At 36.8% G+C, this 17731-nt stretch overlaps 3 protein-coding genes across 5 annotated transcripts in view; 2 read left to right on the forward strand and 1 right to left on the reverse strand.

Annotated features, from left to right (window-relative positions):
• The window catches only part of LOC121639776, a 565698-nt gene extending 559416 nt beyond the window's left edge, over positions 1–6282 (forward strand). The window contains exons 4-7 of one of the 2 annotated variants that reach the window (XM_041985266.1): positions 5213–5554; positions 5642–5731; positions 5984–6109; positions 6190–6282. In XM_041985266.1, the coding sequence (XP_041841200.1) occupies positions 5213–5554; positions 5642–5731; positions 5984–6109; positions 6190–6197 (566 nt within the window). In that variant the 3' untranslated portion in view covers positions 6198–6282. Of the gene's footprint in view, positions 1–5212; positions 5555–5641; positions 5732–5983 lie in introns of both variants that reach the window. The other variant, XM_041985265.1, reaches the window with a different exon arrangement.
• The window catches only part of LOC121639814, an 882884-nt gene that overhangs the window by 539176 nt on the left and 325977 nt on the right, over positions 1–17731 (forward strand). The gene's annotated exons all lie outside the window — the stretch shown is intronic.
• On the reverse strand, positions 9541–12799 carry LOC121639797. 2 transcript variants are annotated; one of them, XM_041985314.1, is made up of 4 exons: positions 12677–12799; positions 10846–10901; positions 10384–10743; positions 9541–10205 (listed from the first exon to the last, which is right to left on the reverse strand). In XM_041985314.1, exons 1-4 carry the CDS (start codon positions 12703–12705, stop codon positions 9940–9942), a joined length of 711 nt encoding a protein of 236 aa, XP_041841248.1. In that variant the 5' UTR covers positions 12706–12799; the 3' UTR covers positions 9541–9939. The 2 variants fall into 2 exon arrangements, with proteins under 2 accessions (XP_041841248.1, XP_041841247.1); XM_041985313.1 differs by having other exon boundaries at positions 10384–10746.

Genomic DNA, 17731 nt, shown 5'->3' on the forward strand with positions numbered 1-17731 from the left:
AGCAAATATACACATGTTTTTCATTAAAACCAAATTGATTATCATTAGTAAAAATGTATGATTCTTTTCTGTTTAATAAAATTCTCTCCAGCACTCTAGAGAGTGCACTGGTCAGGGCAATTGTTCTATAATTACCTTTTACCAGTCTTGTCTTTAATCCCAGGCACATGTTGGACTGCTATTAAAGATTCAGGTAAGGTGCCATTGTCCCAGTAACTCCATTGGTAAAATAAGTATAAAAGTCTGTTTTAAAATAAGCACATGTAAACCTCAAACTTGCTGGTGAGGCCTATAAACTTAAACCACTGTTACAAATAAGTCATAATCTCATAGATTAATAGTGGCTAAGCAACATAATAATGTAAAGTTACAGACAGCCGTTCACATCTGTGCTGCTCTTTTTTCATCCATTTCTTCTTTACACACAAATACTGAGAGGACAGAGGACCAGAGTCCTCCCAGACTGTCATCAGATCCTTTATGTCTCCATACTGTTTATTTGTCTCAGTAAGACAATAAAAAAGGAGAAAAGAATCAGCTGCACTTACATGTGTTGTCCTCACAGCAGATGTAGCAAAACAAGGGATTAAGATGAGTTTGAGGTTTAACCTTTCCTTAACTGCCTGGTTGTGGATTTCCAGTGTGACTGAGTTTGGAAACTACTTGAGGATGCAGTAGACTACTAGGTTCAAATTATATACAAGTTGATAAATTATATGTAATTTCAATCTGTTTTATCATCTTAGAAGAGTACGTTGCAGTTGCTCTGACTCCTTTAATACCAACAAAACCTTCCAACTTTACTTTTACAAACACAAAAAATTTATACAAAAACAAACAAAGATTTCCTGCTTTGGTCATCTGAAAACTATCATCGATCTTCTAGAAGGTTTGTGTGCAAATGACTATATAAACAAAGACATGCAGCATTACACCAGTTTTAAAATCACTGCATTGGCTCCCCGTGTATTTCAGGATTGATTTTAAGGTTCTTTTAGTGGTTTATAAATGTCTTAATGTTCTTGGACCTTTTTATTTATCTGACTTGTGTTTAAATTATGAGTCATTGCAGACCCTGTTTCTTAAGGTTATTTAATCTTTGTTTAACTCCAGTGTTTTCCTCATTGTCATGGGATCCTCAACGCTGGAGCCTGCTCGGTCTTGAGGGGGCATCTTGTGTGACTCAATAGTGTTGAGTGAACAGAGTAAAGAGGGTTAGACTGAACACACACTCCTGTGGTGTAGCGTTGTTTTGGTAGTATGAAACTACTACCTGGCTGCTGTAATCATGACATGCTGAGGAGATGGTGTCTTGATGTTTCAGGTAAGTCAGCTCAAGAAGAAATGTGTTGCATGAGAAAAACTCTGCACTTGTGTGTGTGTGTGCTGCTGTAACTGTTCTAGCTCTGCTATGAATGTTTTAAAACGTGTGTTTTTAATAGAACTTATCTCAGTGTTTCCTTCAGCTAGACCTTTCCCAGTGACAGGTTAGCAAGAACCAGATGTAATAAGAATGATCAGTTATCAATCAGGCCTGTTGCATTAGATACACTCCTCAATTCTACACATTGAACATCACATCCTAATCTATTGCGTGAGCAGTGGGTGGCCTGCTCATGTCTATGATAACTGGTTAATTACAGTCGTTTGCATGTCAAGCCATCCCATTGTTCGAGGCAGTCCCCTGGTCTTAGAAGATAAAATGTGATGACATCCAGTGTTTGGGATTCAGGTCGGATGATCTGTCCTCTGAGTCCAGTGCTGAGTGAGTGCTCTAATTAGAATAAATTTTTGCTTTACTTAAGAGATCCTCTCCTGTTTTTATTCTCCAGCTTCCAATTAAAAAGAAATGTTTTAACACCTCTCAAACTGATGAGTTCCTCACTTTTCCATCAAACATAAAGAAAATAAGCCAATGAGCCACATCAGTTCAGCACAGTTCTGGTTGCAGAACTAATTAATTAAAAGGGTTGAAAAGCCTCAGTTAGACAGATCTGTATGTACAACAGATAAAAGTTTTCTTTCTACTGTGATGAGTCTCAGTCCTCAAACGCAGCAGCACATCTGCTGGTTTCCAACACTTACAGCAGCTGTTCAACACAAAGGCTGAAACACTTCAACAGCTCACTGATCTAAACTGTTCTAGTCTGATCAAATGTGAAAGATAGAATAGTTTAAAACTTAAATGGGTGATAGTTACATGACCAGGTCATATTTTAAGTGCAACTGTTCCTTAGAGGTTTGGTTTGTAAGAGTGTATGTGTTTGAGTTAAAACCAGTGGAAATGAAAACAGTAACCAGAGGGCGCCAGCAGGGGGAGTGTGGGACTGTTGAGCTGAGCAACAACACACTGCTTCTTCACTTCAGTTAATACATGCAGGAGCCAAGAAAAGCTGGTGTCTGTGTGTTATTGACCAATTATAACATGAGCGGTTTCTGCAATCAGTAGATAAAATAGATATTCTATCATATAAAGATTTTTTTTGTTTCAACTTTAATACATTTACCTGGAAATTCCAACCATTTGTTAAGAAATAAATCTTTTCTTATTATTTCTCCAATGAACTGAAATAATACAAAGCTATATTTTTCTATTACTTATTTATTCAGATGGCTTTGAAAAGATAAGGGACATAAAACAGCTTATTTACAAATGTGAGATTAGATTTAAATGAAAGAATGAACTTATAATTTAATGTATTTTATTCTATCAGTGAACAGTTTGCTGTTTCTGACATGATTAATAATGAAAACAATGTTTGTGTTTTTATCTTTTTCCCCACAAGTTCCCTCCTTCTGTCACGTGATCGTCTGATGCAGCTTGTCAGACGTGTAATAACTAGTTACTTCGTCATGTTACAATTTACTCTGCTGTTCAATCAGTTTGCTGGTCTTATTATCCAATTGTTAATATAACAACGTGGGATTTGTGGCTGCTCGCCCCCAAACAGGTAAATATTTAAAAAGCTGCTGTCAGGTTTCATGTTTGTGTTGTTTTTATTTTTGTTATGTCATCATCAGCTGTTAATGTTTACAGTCTAGACAAGCCGGATAAGGTTTCACAGCATGAAGCAGATATTTTACTTTTTATTTGGCCAAATACATTTCAAATGTTTATACACTCGCTATAGTTTAGGTTAACTGAACTAGAAAAGTTGCTTTCAGATATTTTCAGTTAATTTTTTATTAATTAAAAAAATGTAACAAAAAGTTTAGCATGAAGAACATGAACAAAAAACAAAGTTTATATCTATGATGGAGAAAAATAATAATGATATCAATCTGAAAATTCAGCATATAATTCAACATGTAAACAATAATTCTATGTGGCTCATCCAGCAAGTCTACAGTAGAAACTTATTTATTCATCTGTGTGACTTCATGATTCCTGGAAATACATGACAGGTAAACAGTTTCGAGTTTTAGAGTTCACTCCACTATAACTTTCTTTCTTGCTGATGTTTTTAAAAAGAGGCTCAAGATCCACTTTTTTTAGTTTAGCTTTAAACTGAATTTTATTTTATGTAGATTTATTTTTATATAATTGTATTTATGCTGTTTTATTACATTTTATTGAATTTCTTACTTTGAAGCACATTATTTTATGAAGTGTTTTGCGTGCATCTTTATTTTTATTGCTCTTTTTTGTTGTTATTGCTTATTAAATCTGTTTCCTTATTCTCATGCGGACGCTCAGCTCTGTGTTGTACCAAGTTGGATAGTAACACAGGGTTAGTCTCAGCCTTTGGCTGAACTCAGCTAATTCCAGGTTGGATCAATAAACAGACGTTCAGTAAGTTCAGCGTTCAACAAAAGTTTCTTCAGTTCAAGCTGGAGTAAATCATAGACTGTATAGGGTTAAACAAACGACACTTGTTTTACACCTATGTTATGCCACGCTTCCATAATTTAATAATGAATAGTTATTATAAAAAAAATCACTTAATCCGTTTTATTTGAGGTGATATAATTTTTCAGATTCTATCTTTTCTTGTGGTTTTCATTTATCTTCGCCATTCCGGGGAATGTTCTTTTTTCTGTACATTGTGTTTAGTAAATTGTTGTTTCTATTTTTACTTTCACTTCGACACAACATGAACGCTAGTCATGTGTTACAAGTTTAGAGCCTTAACCTGGTGTGTTATGAGTTCTTTGTGAATCAAAAGACAGTTTGCTGCTCTCTCCGTGTGAAATGATCCAGTTTATTAGTTTTATTTATTATTTTTATCTGTTGGCACGAAATCTTATTTACAACCTGTTTCATGTTTCTCTGCAACTGGTGACACGGTGTTACACCCACACCTGGCTCAGTCATGGACACGCCCACTCCTGCCAGGCTTCTCCGCAGTCAGTCTCCTGACTACTGATAGAACACCTGCATCCAGTTCCCTACCCGGCTTCATACCCCTGCTCCACACTCTCACGTCGTTGGACATCGTATCATCAATACTGGACCTTACGCCTTTCTTCTTCCCTGCTTTGACTCACCTGGCTGCATTCTGGACTTAAATATTTCCGCTCTCATTTTCCTCCATCGTAAGCCACCTGTTGATTCTACAATTTTCTGTCTGTGTCAGAAACACCAAAACTGCTTCTGTATTCCTTCAAATCTCCCAAACCTCCTCCCACTTTCTTTTTTTATGTATTTTTTCCCACAGAGAGAAAATGTTGTTCCTTTTGCTTCTCCATCTGACCTCCTCTGTATGTGGTGAGTATCTTTATAATGATTCCATCCTAACATGTGGTTTAGTGCAGGACATACAAGTATACCCACTTCTCTAAGAACTACCAGCCATGAACCAGTTAACCAGAGCCCAGAACCACCAGTCAAATATCTGCTCATGGTTCTGTTCAGACCTCAGTCTTGTTTAGAAAACATCTTAATAAAACCAGAGGGTTTTCTGAAAAGCTAAAAATCCCAACTGTTTACAAACTTTTTGTATCTCAGCTTCTGAAAAACAATGAAAACCACATGACAGGTAAATAAGTGATGTCGCTCATGAGGTTTAAGGATGTGAAAGTTCCACCAGGATGAAAAGAGAAACATATAAATTCACATCTAATCTGAATGGATTTATACTGAAGTTACTCTTCAGTCTCTTTTACTGCTTATAGCAACAAAACAAAAATCAGAGCTACAACTCTTTGAAAACAGAGTGAAACGTCATCTCTTAATGTGAGTTAACACATGACCTCTATCTGTCCACTGCAGGAGAGTTAAGAGAGAAAACAACTTTCTATCAGGCAGAGGAGGACGACAACATCACCATCAGATGGGACAGCCAGAACCAAACAGACATGTCTCTCACCAACATCATCTGTGTTCTTCTCTCAAAACCTGAGAAAGTTTTCTATGAACTGATGGATGGTGTTGAGCTTCCAGAGTCTCAGTATCAACAGTTTTCAGGACGAGTTCAGTGTGACAGAGACGCTCTCAGAGAAGGACGAGTCACACTTCATCTGTCCAGAGTCACAGCTGAAGACTCTGGAAGGTACCGGTGTGAAATTAATAATTATAACAAGACCTTAAGGCGATGGGAGCTTCAGGCTGAGTGTAAGTTAACAGGTTTTTACCAGTTTAAACCAGCAGAGGTGTGTGTTCCTGTTGTGTCGTCACACTGATTCAGCTTTTATTCCACAGTTAATTTTGTTCTGAATGTGACTCCAGCTTCTCATGAGGAAAGTTTCATGTCTCCCATCACAACAAAGCCTGGATTGGTCATTATTAAAGGTTGGTAGTTGTTACCATGGTAACTACAGATGTTGGTTTGACTGTTACTTCATCAACACAAAGTTGATTTTTAAACATTAAACACATTTATATACAAAATGTAAACATACTTCAAGAGATGAAGATGGATTTACCAAATGAAGTTTAGAGCTTTGACCAACTTATTTTAATTTCCTACAACTTCTCAATTAGTGTAAATTTCATCTTTCTGTTAAAACATGATGCAACTGACTGGTTTTTGTTTTTATTCAGGTGCAACACACAGAGAGGGTGGACTATTGATTGATATGATTTTGCATGTATTGACAATGGGTCCATTTGTTTGTGGAGTTATTGTAGGTATACGAGAAATGGTTTACATTGACAGACAACAGAAAGGTAGGCTTCATTAGCTGTTTTACATTTAACTCTTATCTTTTATTGCTGGTGTTGACTCTTCTGTCATGTAAATCCTACAGATAACTGAGAGAGAGAGAGAGAGAGAGAGACAGTGTCCTCATTGAGCTGCTGTTACAAATTGCCAACGTACATCATTCGCATGACTTGGACCCGGATGAAAACAAAACTGTTCCAGATGTTTGAGAATAATTGTCAACATTAAACACTGGCAGATGTTAAAATTCTCTCCTAATAATTTAGCTTCAGTCTGTAACATTTAATTATTTAAAGACAGACTTCCAGCTGTCAGACGGTGAGTTTTCTTCTTCTCTGATCAGGTTTGTCTGGTTTGTTCCTTTCATTAAGTGGGTGTTGATGAGACAAACTCTCCTGTACTTTATGTAAACCTGTAATTCAGTAGGAGTAAAACTATGTAATCCATCAGAATAACGTGTATTAATATTACTTGTGATCATGAAGAGTCTGAAATGTACAGCTCAGTCTCACCACTTTTATTTCTCTAATTCTAACAAAATCAGAATATTTTTATGTCATGAAAATTTTGTAAAATACTGAGTCAATAACTCAGTATGTATAACTGTTTTTGTATATAAATGTGTGTGTTGCTGTCAGGTCTGATTGTTCATCACAGTGAACATCAGCTCTCATCATGTGCTCCAGCTTCACAGCTGTGTCATCATGTAGATTAAAGGTCAGACTGATCCTGCTTTCTGACTCCACAACAACACAAGTGAAGCATCAGGACCAGACATGAGAAGACTCTGGTCCAGGAAATCCACACTGTGGATCAGGTTGTAGCTGAGAGGAAACAGCAGAGAGGAGCTTTAATAACACTGAGACACGAGAAGGAACTGGAACCACAGGAGTTTGTATTTAATATCTCCATGAAGCACTTTTATTCTGAACGTTGTCAAAAACTTTTTATATTTCTTGAGTTTCTTTCTGTACAAGTTTTAATGTTCAAAGCAAGTAGAGGATTGTAAAGGTTTAACTGACTGCAGAGGCGTTGGGGATTGTGTTTTACAGATGTGTTACAGATGTCTTCTTCTTGTTGAACCATGCTTTTTACTTTCATCATGTAGAAGACTTTCATATTGTTGTGGAAAAATTACCACAAGTCTGGAATGAGTAAAGTATATAAGGTTTATTTACAGGAGAAGTATTGAATAAAGAATTACTTGCAAGTAATGAGAGTGGTCGTCCAGACTCACATGAAATCGGGAGAGACTCTGAGGATTCATCAGAGAGAAACAGTTTTATTCAGCTGGTCCCCAGCTGAAGGTCAAACAGCAAAATAATAAATGAGGAATAGAAAACTTAGTGGCGCCACTTTCTTCCAGTTTTCAGACAAAGTCCACATACCACAACAAGCTAATATCCCAAACAACTATTGCTATCTAGCAGGTGGAAAACCTGTCTCAACTCTGTCATATCAGAGTTCTGGGAAGAAAGTGGTCAGTCTGACCTCACACACACACACACACACACACACAATGAAAACTGTAACTTCAGTATTGTGTAGAATGAGAACACACAATATGAAAACGTAATAGTGAATAGCTTAACAATAATAAATGAATAAAGAAAACTGAATATACATGTGATTATTATTAGTATATATGAGTGATTACCATATGCAGCAAAATTTCTTTCACAATTCCCCTCTTTTGATTAAAGGAAAACCTTGTTTTACTGTTAATCACACAAAACGCAAAGAAATTTACAATAATGCCTTCACACAACAGAATGCCACTGTTATAATCACATTAAGGCTCAAAGTGCACCCAGAGTAAACACAAGTGGGTCTGTGAGGGACCGAGACCAAGGATGAAGAGAGCACAGGAGGTTTTTTAAAGAAAAAGTCTTTTGACATTTAATTTTACCAAAAAACAACAAAAATACAAATTCCTAAGTAAAACGTTCAGGGCCCATAAAAGAGGTCAAATAAACAGAACATCAACATGAGGAACTGAAAACTAACTGACCTTACAAACTGACACACAAGGGAAACTATATACACTGGCTGATCAGACCATTTTGACACAAGAGTGAAATACATAACATAACCATCTTCAGCTAACTTAATAAACTTAACTAATTCACAACAGAACTTAAACAATTTAGATTCATAACTCATTAGGGAAACAAAAATCTAAATAAACATACTTTTACATAAAGAACAAATAAAGTAATACAAAACAATAGAAAATCTAAACCCCTCTCCCACTATCTTTTTGCAAGATGGATGAGTCCAATCAGGCAGTAGCCTCCTCAAAGGAGATCCACCTCAGCTGGGACTCTTAACAGGCCTGGGCCTCCAACACAGCAACTTCCCCAGGAACTAGTAGCTCAAAGAAAATGCATATTAACTAAAAATAAACAAAAACTAACAAGGTGACAAGAATGAGTCAACTAAAGGTGTGCACCCAATCAGTTAACCCCCCCTGCCAAACTTGCTAAGAAAAATGTGAAATATAAAAGAAATGGTAAATATTACAAATAAAATGATTTAACTGAAATGAAGAAAAGGGTTACCAGACCGGGCTCAGTGTGTGGCTGCCTAGGCGGCCATCACAGGGAAATGAAGGAAGGATACCGTGTGCGTAGCAGGGGTGCACGTCAGGTCTGGAAGAGGTGCTCCTCGAGCCTCTGCAGAGCTACGCCGATCCTACGGCGGTTATGCAGACACAGACCACAAAAGTTAAATCGGCTGATTAACCCTGGACCCTGAAGGTCCATAATGCTGATTGTCCTGCACACCCAGACAGAACTCTAAATATTTATCCACTTTATCTCCACTGGGACAAACAGGATGAGAGACAAAAAGATGACCAAGATCTGATTAACCTTTTAATGCAAAACTTATTATGTTAGATACAGTTTCTGTGATATGTTACATGGAAAAAATTGATGGGCTACCTGTCATCTGCTCTCTGATGGATACCAGGAAGCAGGAGACTATGCTACAATATATTTGAGATATCACACAGTCGGGCTTTAAAGGGTTAAGGACTGAGAGGAATACAAAATGGTTCTAAATGGTACTAAATAGTGGGGGAAATATGAACCATAATCATTGTCTGAGACACTAATGGTCCTGAAACCAGAACCTCCAGACACATTTTCAGTGTACCTTTTGGTACTTTTTTTTATGTAAAATGATTTGCATTTTTCCAACCGTTTTGGTTTTCTAGTAATTTAACGTGTATGACATGTGATAATGAAATACTATCTCTTTTAAGCTCAGGTCAAAAATCCTGAAGACGGTAACTGCAGGTCTCTGTAACCTTCTCTTTCTCTGATATTCTAAAAATGATCTTAACGTGTACAAACTTTGACAATAATAATGGTTCAAAAGAAGGAAAAGTCACTGAAGACTCAGAAAATAAGACCTGTTTATTTTTATTATATTTATTTTTATTAGTTATTTATTGTTTTATATTGTAACACAGAAAGATTTAACAAAATACGATAATATTTCATCTGAAAATATTCCATACAGTGAACTGGAAAAACTGGGATTGTTTGGAGGTCTGACAACATGATTGATATAATTTATGTAAAAACCCTTGAACTACACATTAATTCCTCTACAGGTGTCATCATCTGGATCTGTGATGTTCAGGGAGGTGAGATCCTCAGTCAGAAGAAGCTTTTCATGACTCAACAGAATGAAACACATCAGATGAGGTTGTGGTGGATGAACAAATCAGATGGTGACAGTTTGGATGACTTTGTACAAAAATAGAGTGACTTAGATGTAACATATTCTTCCAGAAAAGAACCATCATGTACATCAACAGAATAGTTTATAATACAAACTGTCTTTTGTCTTCAACTGAATCGCTGATCTGATGATAAATGGGATGTTTTAGGATTGTCTCTGTGGGACTCTCAACAACTCGTTTGTCTCTGCTTTTTCTCTTTCTGACAACAAAACCAGTGATAACAATGATCACCAGAAGAACTGCTGCTGGTACTCCACATCCCACCAGAACGACCAGTAAGATGTGTCCTCCTCTCTCTGGTTGTGGTCTGATGGTTGGTCTCTGAGGTGGGAGCTCTTCTGCAGCTTCTGTGAATAACATCATGTTTCTATGTTGAAAATATTCCACATATTCCAGTAAATAATCCAGTTCTCAGCAGTCAGACTACATAAAGACTGGTTTTACAGTTCAATCTGAAAACAGTGATAATTATCATTAAGAAGAGGAAACATGGAAATTCTGCTATTTTCTCCTCAGACAACTTACCAGTAACGTTGAGCTGACAGCTGGCAGAGCCCCATCCATGGTCTGTGTTCACTTGACAGCTGTACACACCTGAGTCATTAGTTCTGAGTCTGGACACATGAAGTCTGATTCGTCCTTCTCTGAGGACGTCTTTGTCACTCTGGACTCGTCCTACAAACTGTTGATCTGTATACAAGGAGGCTTCAACACCTTTAAATACATGAAACAGGACTTTGAGTTTGTGAGCAGCTTTAAGTTCACAGTAGATGAAAAGAGAGTTGGAGGAGATGTCTGGTTTGGTGGTGAAGGTCCACTCCAGAGTGATGTTGTGGTTCTCCTCTGCCTGATAGGAGCTCTGTGTCACATTCACTACAAATGTTGCTGCTGAGGAGACAGAGAGAGAAAGAGAGGAGCAGACACACTGAGAACTGGAACATGGAGGCTTTAAACTACATCTAGAGGTTTCTGAAGATGTAAACTGACCACAGACAGATGAGATGAGGATGAGGAGCAGCAGCGTCTCACAGATCATCTTCTCCCTGTGAGAGGAGACAGAGGTGAAGAGTCATGAACACATGAGGTCAAAGTTCAGTCATTCCAGGTAGAAGAAGGAAAATCTCCAGTCTGACTTCATTCAGTCATTCCAGCATCTGATCCTGTTCATCATCCTGTTTATTTCACATCAAAGAACTTTCTGACTGAACTACATGAACTACAACCACTGAAATAGAAGCTGTCACCATGGAAACCTGCAGGTTGTGTTTCTATGGCAACATTTCAAATGGATGAAGTTCTTTCTGTTTACAGGAATGTGTTTCTGCCACCAAGTGGTGCCACTTTCAACTGAAAGACAAAGTGAAATTCAACTTGCTGAACTGAAGTTATTTCTCTGTTTTTTTTTAACAACAATCACATGGAGACTTTGCTCTGTAATACAAGAAGAGTTCTACTGGCAACATCTGTTATTCCAAGTAAAGCAAAAAGAAGAAATAAATTTTTTATTGATTAATAGAAATATTATTCGCTGTCAAAACTGCCAACAGGAGAGAAATTGATTCAGCACAATGAAGTTTTATTTTTTAAGAAACTGAATGTATGTTTAGAATAAAAACAGGTAATTACATTTAAGGACGTTTCTTATCAATCTAAATGATCAGAAATATTTACAAAGAATGTCACTTTAATAAGTGTGTAGTTTTGTTTTTACTGTCTTTCTTAAATGATTGTTTTGTATATTTTATTATTGTACTGGGAGAAGCTGGTGAGGAATGAATTTCATCATCTGTTTTCTTGGAATATTACTGTGTGAAAAGACAAGGAAGAGATACTGAATTATTGTTTAAACTTTGTTTACAGCATTTTTCTATACAATAAACAAAGTGCTGAATAAAGCAGCAGAGAATTAAAATTACGCTAAAACTGTGAGACAAGTAAACCAATATGAAACACATTTAATTGTACGGCAGCTTTTCATTTATTAAATAAACTTAACAAAATTAAAAAGATTTTCTGATGAAGAGAACAATAACACTAACAGCAACCATTACAACCATTTACTGCTCCTGTTAACACATAAATGCATGACTTAAATCCACTTCAGACCTCCTGCCCTCGCCAACACTTCCACCGGGTTCACACTATTTACTTTCTGGGCAACTGAGCGGTAAGCCGGGAGGGCGGAGTTTTCACTCCAAACCGGGCAATTATTTGGTGAGAACACCCCCTTTTAACCACATGGGGGCAACAAAAGAAATTGGAAAATCACTGCAGCCATAAGTTTAATTGAATTGAAAAATAGAAACATTTAATAAGGTGACTTATGGTAACACGCTTGTACATCTATTTTCCAAACAGAAAGTGTTCCAGTATCTCTCAGATCGCTGTTCACAGAGTCTCATTTACAGAGCATCATGTCCAAATACAAGATAAAAAAAATATAAAATTATGTTCCCACATCAACATGTAGTTTTGTATTTGTAGCATCTGTAAGAAAATGTTCTTGTTTGGGACATCTGCTCAAAAATCTGTGTATATTAAGTTTCAACGTACATCCAAACATCAGTTCAGTTACGTAGTTCATCATTGTCACACTGAGATGGAGCACTTTGTAAATCAGTGCTACCAAACATAAAAGATAAGAGTCAAGAAAAATTCTGTCTGATCTCCGTCTGTAAGAAATAAAATGGAAGTTTTCTACACGGCCGTCAGCCTGAGTGTTGTAACATAATCACACTGTGAAGATGATTTACACAAATGGAAAATTCAACTAAAGAAGAGTTAAAGACTAAAGATAAAAAGATTAAAACATACTCACTGACTATATTTAACTAATAAAAATCCCATGATGCAGGTTAAAGTTTTATAAACGCTATAAAAGTTTCTCCTTTTTGGACAGATTCAGTCTCCTTCATCTTTTTGGCAGCGAGTAGTTCCTGGAGAGTCTGAGCAGAGTTTGTACCAGAGCTTTATATAGTCTGCGTTAAGTCACACCTTCTATCACGTGACCTGTCTAAAAACTTCAGGCATGTAATGATGGTTGCTCTGCACAAACAGTCAGTCAAATGAAACAAAGTAAAACTTGCAGAGCCAGTTCTGCTCATGTTCAGGTACTTAAAACAGACATTTCACACCAACAGCATCAGTGAACATTATATTCCTGCTATTTATTGATGAAAGAAGCAGAGTTTACAGAGAGTAGATCATCTGAAGCATCACCATCTTCTCTCGCTATCATGCAGCTTATTGCAGACGGATGTGGGAGTTACAGCAGCTTTTATTCTTATATTCTCATATTAAATAATCTGATGCCTCATACAGCCTTTAAAAGACTGTGCAGTTTTACTGTAAGATTCATTTTACTTTAATATAGAAGACAGCCTCTTCCTCTTTGTGCAGCATCAGCTGCAACTTTCCTGCAAGTCTGTCTCTCTTCTCCATGAAAGCTGCTGCATCTTCTATACATGAGGCTCCTGCTGGATTTTACATGATTGTGTCTAAAATTTCCATCACATCTAGACTTTCTACGTTTCTTTATTTACATGTTAAACAGACATTTAGTATCTCAGCTGTTTGGCTTTTACTTCTTGGAAACTCTGGAATCAGAGAAATCTTTGAGGAATTGATGTTTTATTGTGTTTTTATTGGCTGCCTCAGTCAGAGGACATCAGTAGATAGACTAAAGTTTTGCTGCTGGTCTATAAAGGTCTGAATGATTTAGGACCAAAAATGTGACCTCTCTTGACCCAGTATGAACCTACCAGAACCCTCAGGTCATCTGGATCCAGTTTCTTATCAGTTCCCAGAGTCAGAACCAGACATGGAGAAGCTGCATTCAGCTTCTATGCTCCACATGTCTGTAAAAATCTCCCAGAAAGTCTCAGATCAGCTGAAACACTCAGTTTATTTAAATCCAGGTTAAACACCGACCTGTTCTCTGCTGCAATTCAATTGTTTTTATTTTTGTTTTTTATGTTTTAGGAGTCCAGATCTGCATCTGGCTCTTTAAGCTTACATTTTTAAATATGATCATGTTTTAATGCTGTTTTTATCCAGTGTTCTTCTTCTTCTTTTTTCTTTCACTTTTAATGTTAAATTATGCTTCTTGTATTCTGTAAAGAACTTTGAATCATCCTGAATTGTGATACAAATAAACTTGTTTTGCAAACTGGAACAGGTCCAGGGAGGACAGACTTTATGTGTTTCAACACTTCTTAGTAATTTCCCTTCTCAGGGCTTTTTCTTTGCTAGATCGTCTTGGTCCTCATTCTTCAACCCTTCGTCTTCCTCTAAACATTTGCTTTCTTATATCCTTAAATACGTCGTCCAGCTTTGCACCAGCATTGAAAGAGCTTTTATTACAACCTGAAGTGAGTCTGTATTTTGAGTTCAATCTGTACCTTGTCAGCATCTGTCACTGGAATCAGCCTCCATTTTCCACTGGGAACATATAATGAAGGACTGGGACCAGTTCATCCATATCATTCTAATTTAGCTCTGGCAGAAATTAAAATGAAAATCTGTTAAACATTTTTTAAATATTTTATCCAGTTTTGACCTGAAACTTTAATAAAAAAAAATAGAACCCTGTGAACTGGAAATTTTCCTTGGAAAGTGTTATTTTCACAGTCTCTGAAGGAGCTGAAAATATGAAATAAAAACTATCAGAGGCTTTAATAACAGTCCATTTGTGTAGGAAATGTTGATGTGATCATGTGCTCCAGTCAAGACTTGGAAAAAATTAACCACACGTTTGCATGATGAGTTTAACTGGTCATTTTTTCTGCTATTTGATTAGATCAGTTTAAAAAAAAAAGGGTTTTCTGATTTGTCTTTGGATATGAGCCAAAACCATCCATAAACGGTAAAAGTACATTCCTTATTTCCTTCTTGATTTTCATAGCCGATGCTGATGGTACAGAGTAACTGTGTGAACCAGTTAAATAGGATGTAAATTACCACAGGTGTGTCTGACTGTACAATAAAATATTTGTTATATTAAAAACATCAGCAACAAAACTTCTGAGCTGATAGAGAAAACAGCCAATCAAATATCAGCTTTATTCTAGCTCTGATAAAACGGCACTCATTGAGTTTATCAATAAATGATGTCTGACGTCTTGACAAACACCAGCAGACAAACCAGGTTCACCTCAGAAAAATATTCATTTCCTTATTTATTTAATAACTGCTTTCACATTATTTTACAGACTGAAAAAATCTGGAGAGGAAACCTCTGTGAGCTGATGTTCAACACACACTTACACTGTTTCTGTTCCCCCTCAACACAACATGCTATCAGCCCCTCCACCATCCCAGCATCCACCTGTAGGCTCCAGGTCAGAATTTCCTTCATCATCACTCCCATATCATCAAATAGTGAAAGCACATGTACAAAGAGTGATGTTCTCACAGCCTGACATCAAACTTCAATCATTTTCCTTCCATAAACATTCATGTGAGACGTTGGACTAGAATTTATCTTTAGTTAGTTGACTGAGTTCTGCTGAGATCTTTGCGCTTCTAAAATGAAACAAAACTCAGTTCTGCAGAGCTTCTCACTTGTAAACATGTCAGCATGGAAATCACCTAACTTTATTTAAGACTTCACAGCAGCAGACACACCTTTCTTTAACAATGTTCACCTCCTATGTTTTCTTTTTGTTAAATAAATAAATTACTTACAAACTTGTTTGGATGCAGCAGCAGACACACCTTTCTGTAACAAAGTAGTTTGATCTGTGGTTGAAAGGGTAAAATAAGACAAGGCCTTATGAGGTTATTTTGTTCACTTAATAAAACAGTATTAAAATGAGATTATTATGGGAAAAATTTATAACTCATTTGAATTAAATTAAATATTTTTGTCTGTATTTAACTTATCAATAGAACAAACTGACTGGTTGGCTTTTATATTCAGTAAAAAGTCAATTTGTCTCATGAAATTCTCACACGTCCTGTCTGTTCACTGACAGCTGCCCCTACACACACACACGCACACACACACACACACACACACACACACACACACACACACAGCTTGATTTATGCCGCACTCTGCTGTGATCTCCTGCTCTCTGGCCTGTCTTGGATCTGTGTTTGAAGTTGTCTCTGGTTCTCTGACTCTGACCCTGGCTGTTTCTGACCTTGCCTTTTGTATCAGCTCTGTTTAGTATCTGGATTGACCTGAACCACATTCTGGAAGGACAAGCAACCACAGTGAGTCTCATTTGCTTAAAACAATATCCCATCATCCTGTTATTTCCTGGACTTCTGCTCACTCATCAGTTCTGTCTCTTTGCAGACAAGACTCCCCTGTTTAAGGAGTAAAATTTAAAATTTTGAAAAGGACAAATTATTTTTTTTCTTCACTTCTCTGAGCTTTTTATATTCAACATAGAAAACAGGCTCCATAACAGGAAAATGAAGGAATCAGTTAAATATTGATACAACAAGATGCTGCAGGAAAGTATGGAGGTGTAAAAACAGTGAACTATATGTGAACTGGTCCCAGTCCATCTTTACAGGTTCCCAGTCAGAGACAGAGTCTGATTCCACAATGACTGATTCTTTCATTCTGCTGGCAGATGATCAGATTATCTACAGTGGTATGGAGAATATGCTCAGGGTCATACTGGTAGTATGTACAGTTATGCTTTGCCAGTGAAAGACGCCTGGTGCTCCTCAACGTGACCCAAAATCAGTAAACAAAGACACAAAGTCAGAATTTAATAAAATGGATGATTTATTAATTTTTAATCACTTCATGTGTGAAATACTAAATAAAACCATGACATATAAAAGTGGTCATTTAATACAAATGAGAACAGAATAAATGAGAAGATTTAAGAGAAAACAACATTTAAAGATTCTGTCTTGTTTTCCTGAGGACACAAGTTGAAGCTTGCTTATCTGGTCAAGACTGAACCTGTTCAAGTTATTTCTGCAAAAAAGATTTTGATAAGCCAAAAGCATGATAAGTATTTTGTATAGCACAGTTCAACAACAGGGTGATTCAAAGTGTTTTCCAGAATACAAGAAGCATAATATAACATCAAAAACAAAAGAGAAAGGAAAAAGAACACTGGATAAAAACAGCACTAAAACATGATCAAGTTTAAAAATTCAAGTTTAAAGAATCAGATGCAGATCTGGACTCTAAATAAAAACTATTGAAATGCAGCAGAGAACAGGTGGGTCTTTAACCTGGATTTAAATAAACTGAGCGTTTCAGCTGATCTGAGGCTTTCTGAGAGTTTGTTCCAGACATGTGGAGCATAGAAGTTGAATGCAGCTTCTCCATGTCTGGTTCTGACTCTGGGAACTGATAAGAAACTGGATCCAGATGACCTGAGAGTTCTGGTAGGTTCATACTGGTTCAAAAGGTCACTGATGTATTTTGGTCCTAAACCATTCAGAGCTTTATAGACCAGCAGCAGAACTTTAAACAAAGTTTTAATTCAAAGACGTATTTACCTGGATAACAGTGTTCATCCAACCACTGTTTTCTCATGAAGGTAAATGATGAAACCAGTCATGTTTCACATCATTTACAGAAATCAGCTGTTTTATGTTTCTGTTTGGTTTCATGTGGCTAAACACAGGGACCTTTCCACAGAGCATTATTTCTATTTTACACCATCATCTCTCTTTATTGTAACTGATTCAGTTGCAGGGATGTTTGCAGATGTCAGTCATCATACAAACAACTTTCTGACAAGTTCATGAGTGTTTATCACACGACTCCACAGTGATGATGAGGAGAGTGAAGAAAAACCAGAAGTTAAATTCTGTAATGATGGTGTGAAGTTTTAACTCATCATCTCTGTCTCACAGCTGTTCACTCCTTCATTAGACTTCAACACAAGAGAGA

This window comes from Melanotaenia boesemani, chromosome 5 (genome assembly GCF_017639745.1).
Source record: "Melanotaenia boesemani isolate fMelBoe1 chromosome 5, fMelBoe1.pri, whole genome shotgun sequence".
In the NCBI taxonomy this organism is placed as follows: domain Eukaryota; kingdom Metazoa; phylum Chordata; class Actinopteri; order Atheriniformes; family Melanotaeniidae; genus Melanotaenia; species Melanotaenia boesemani.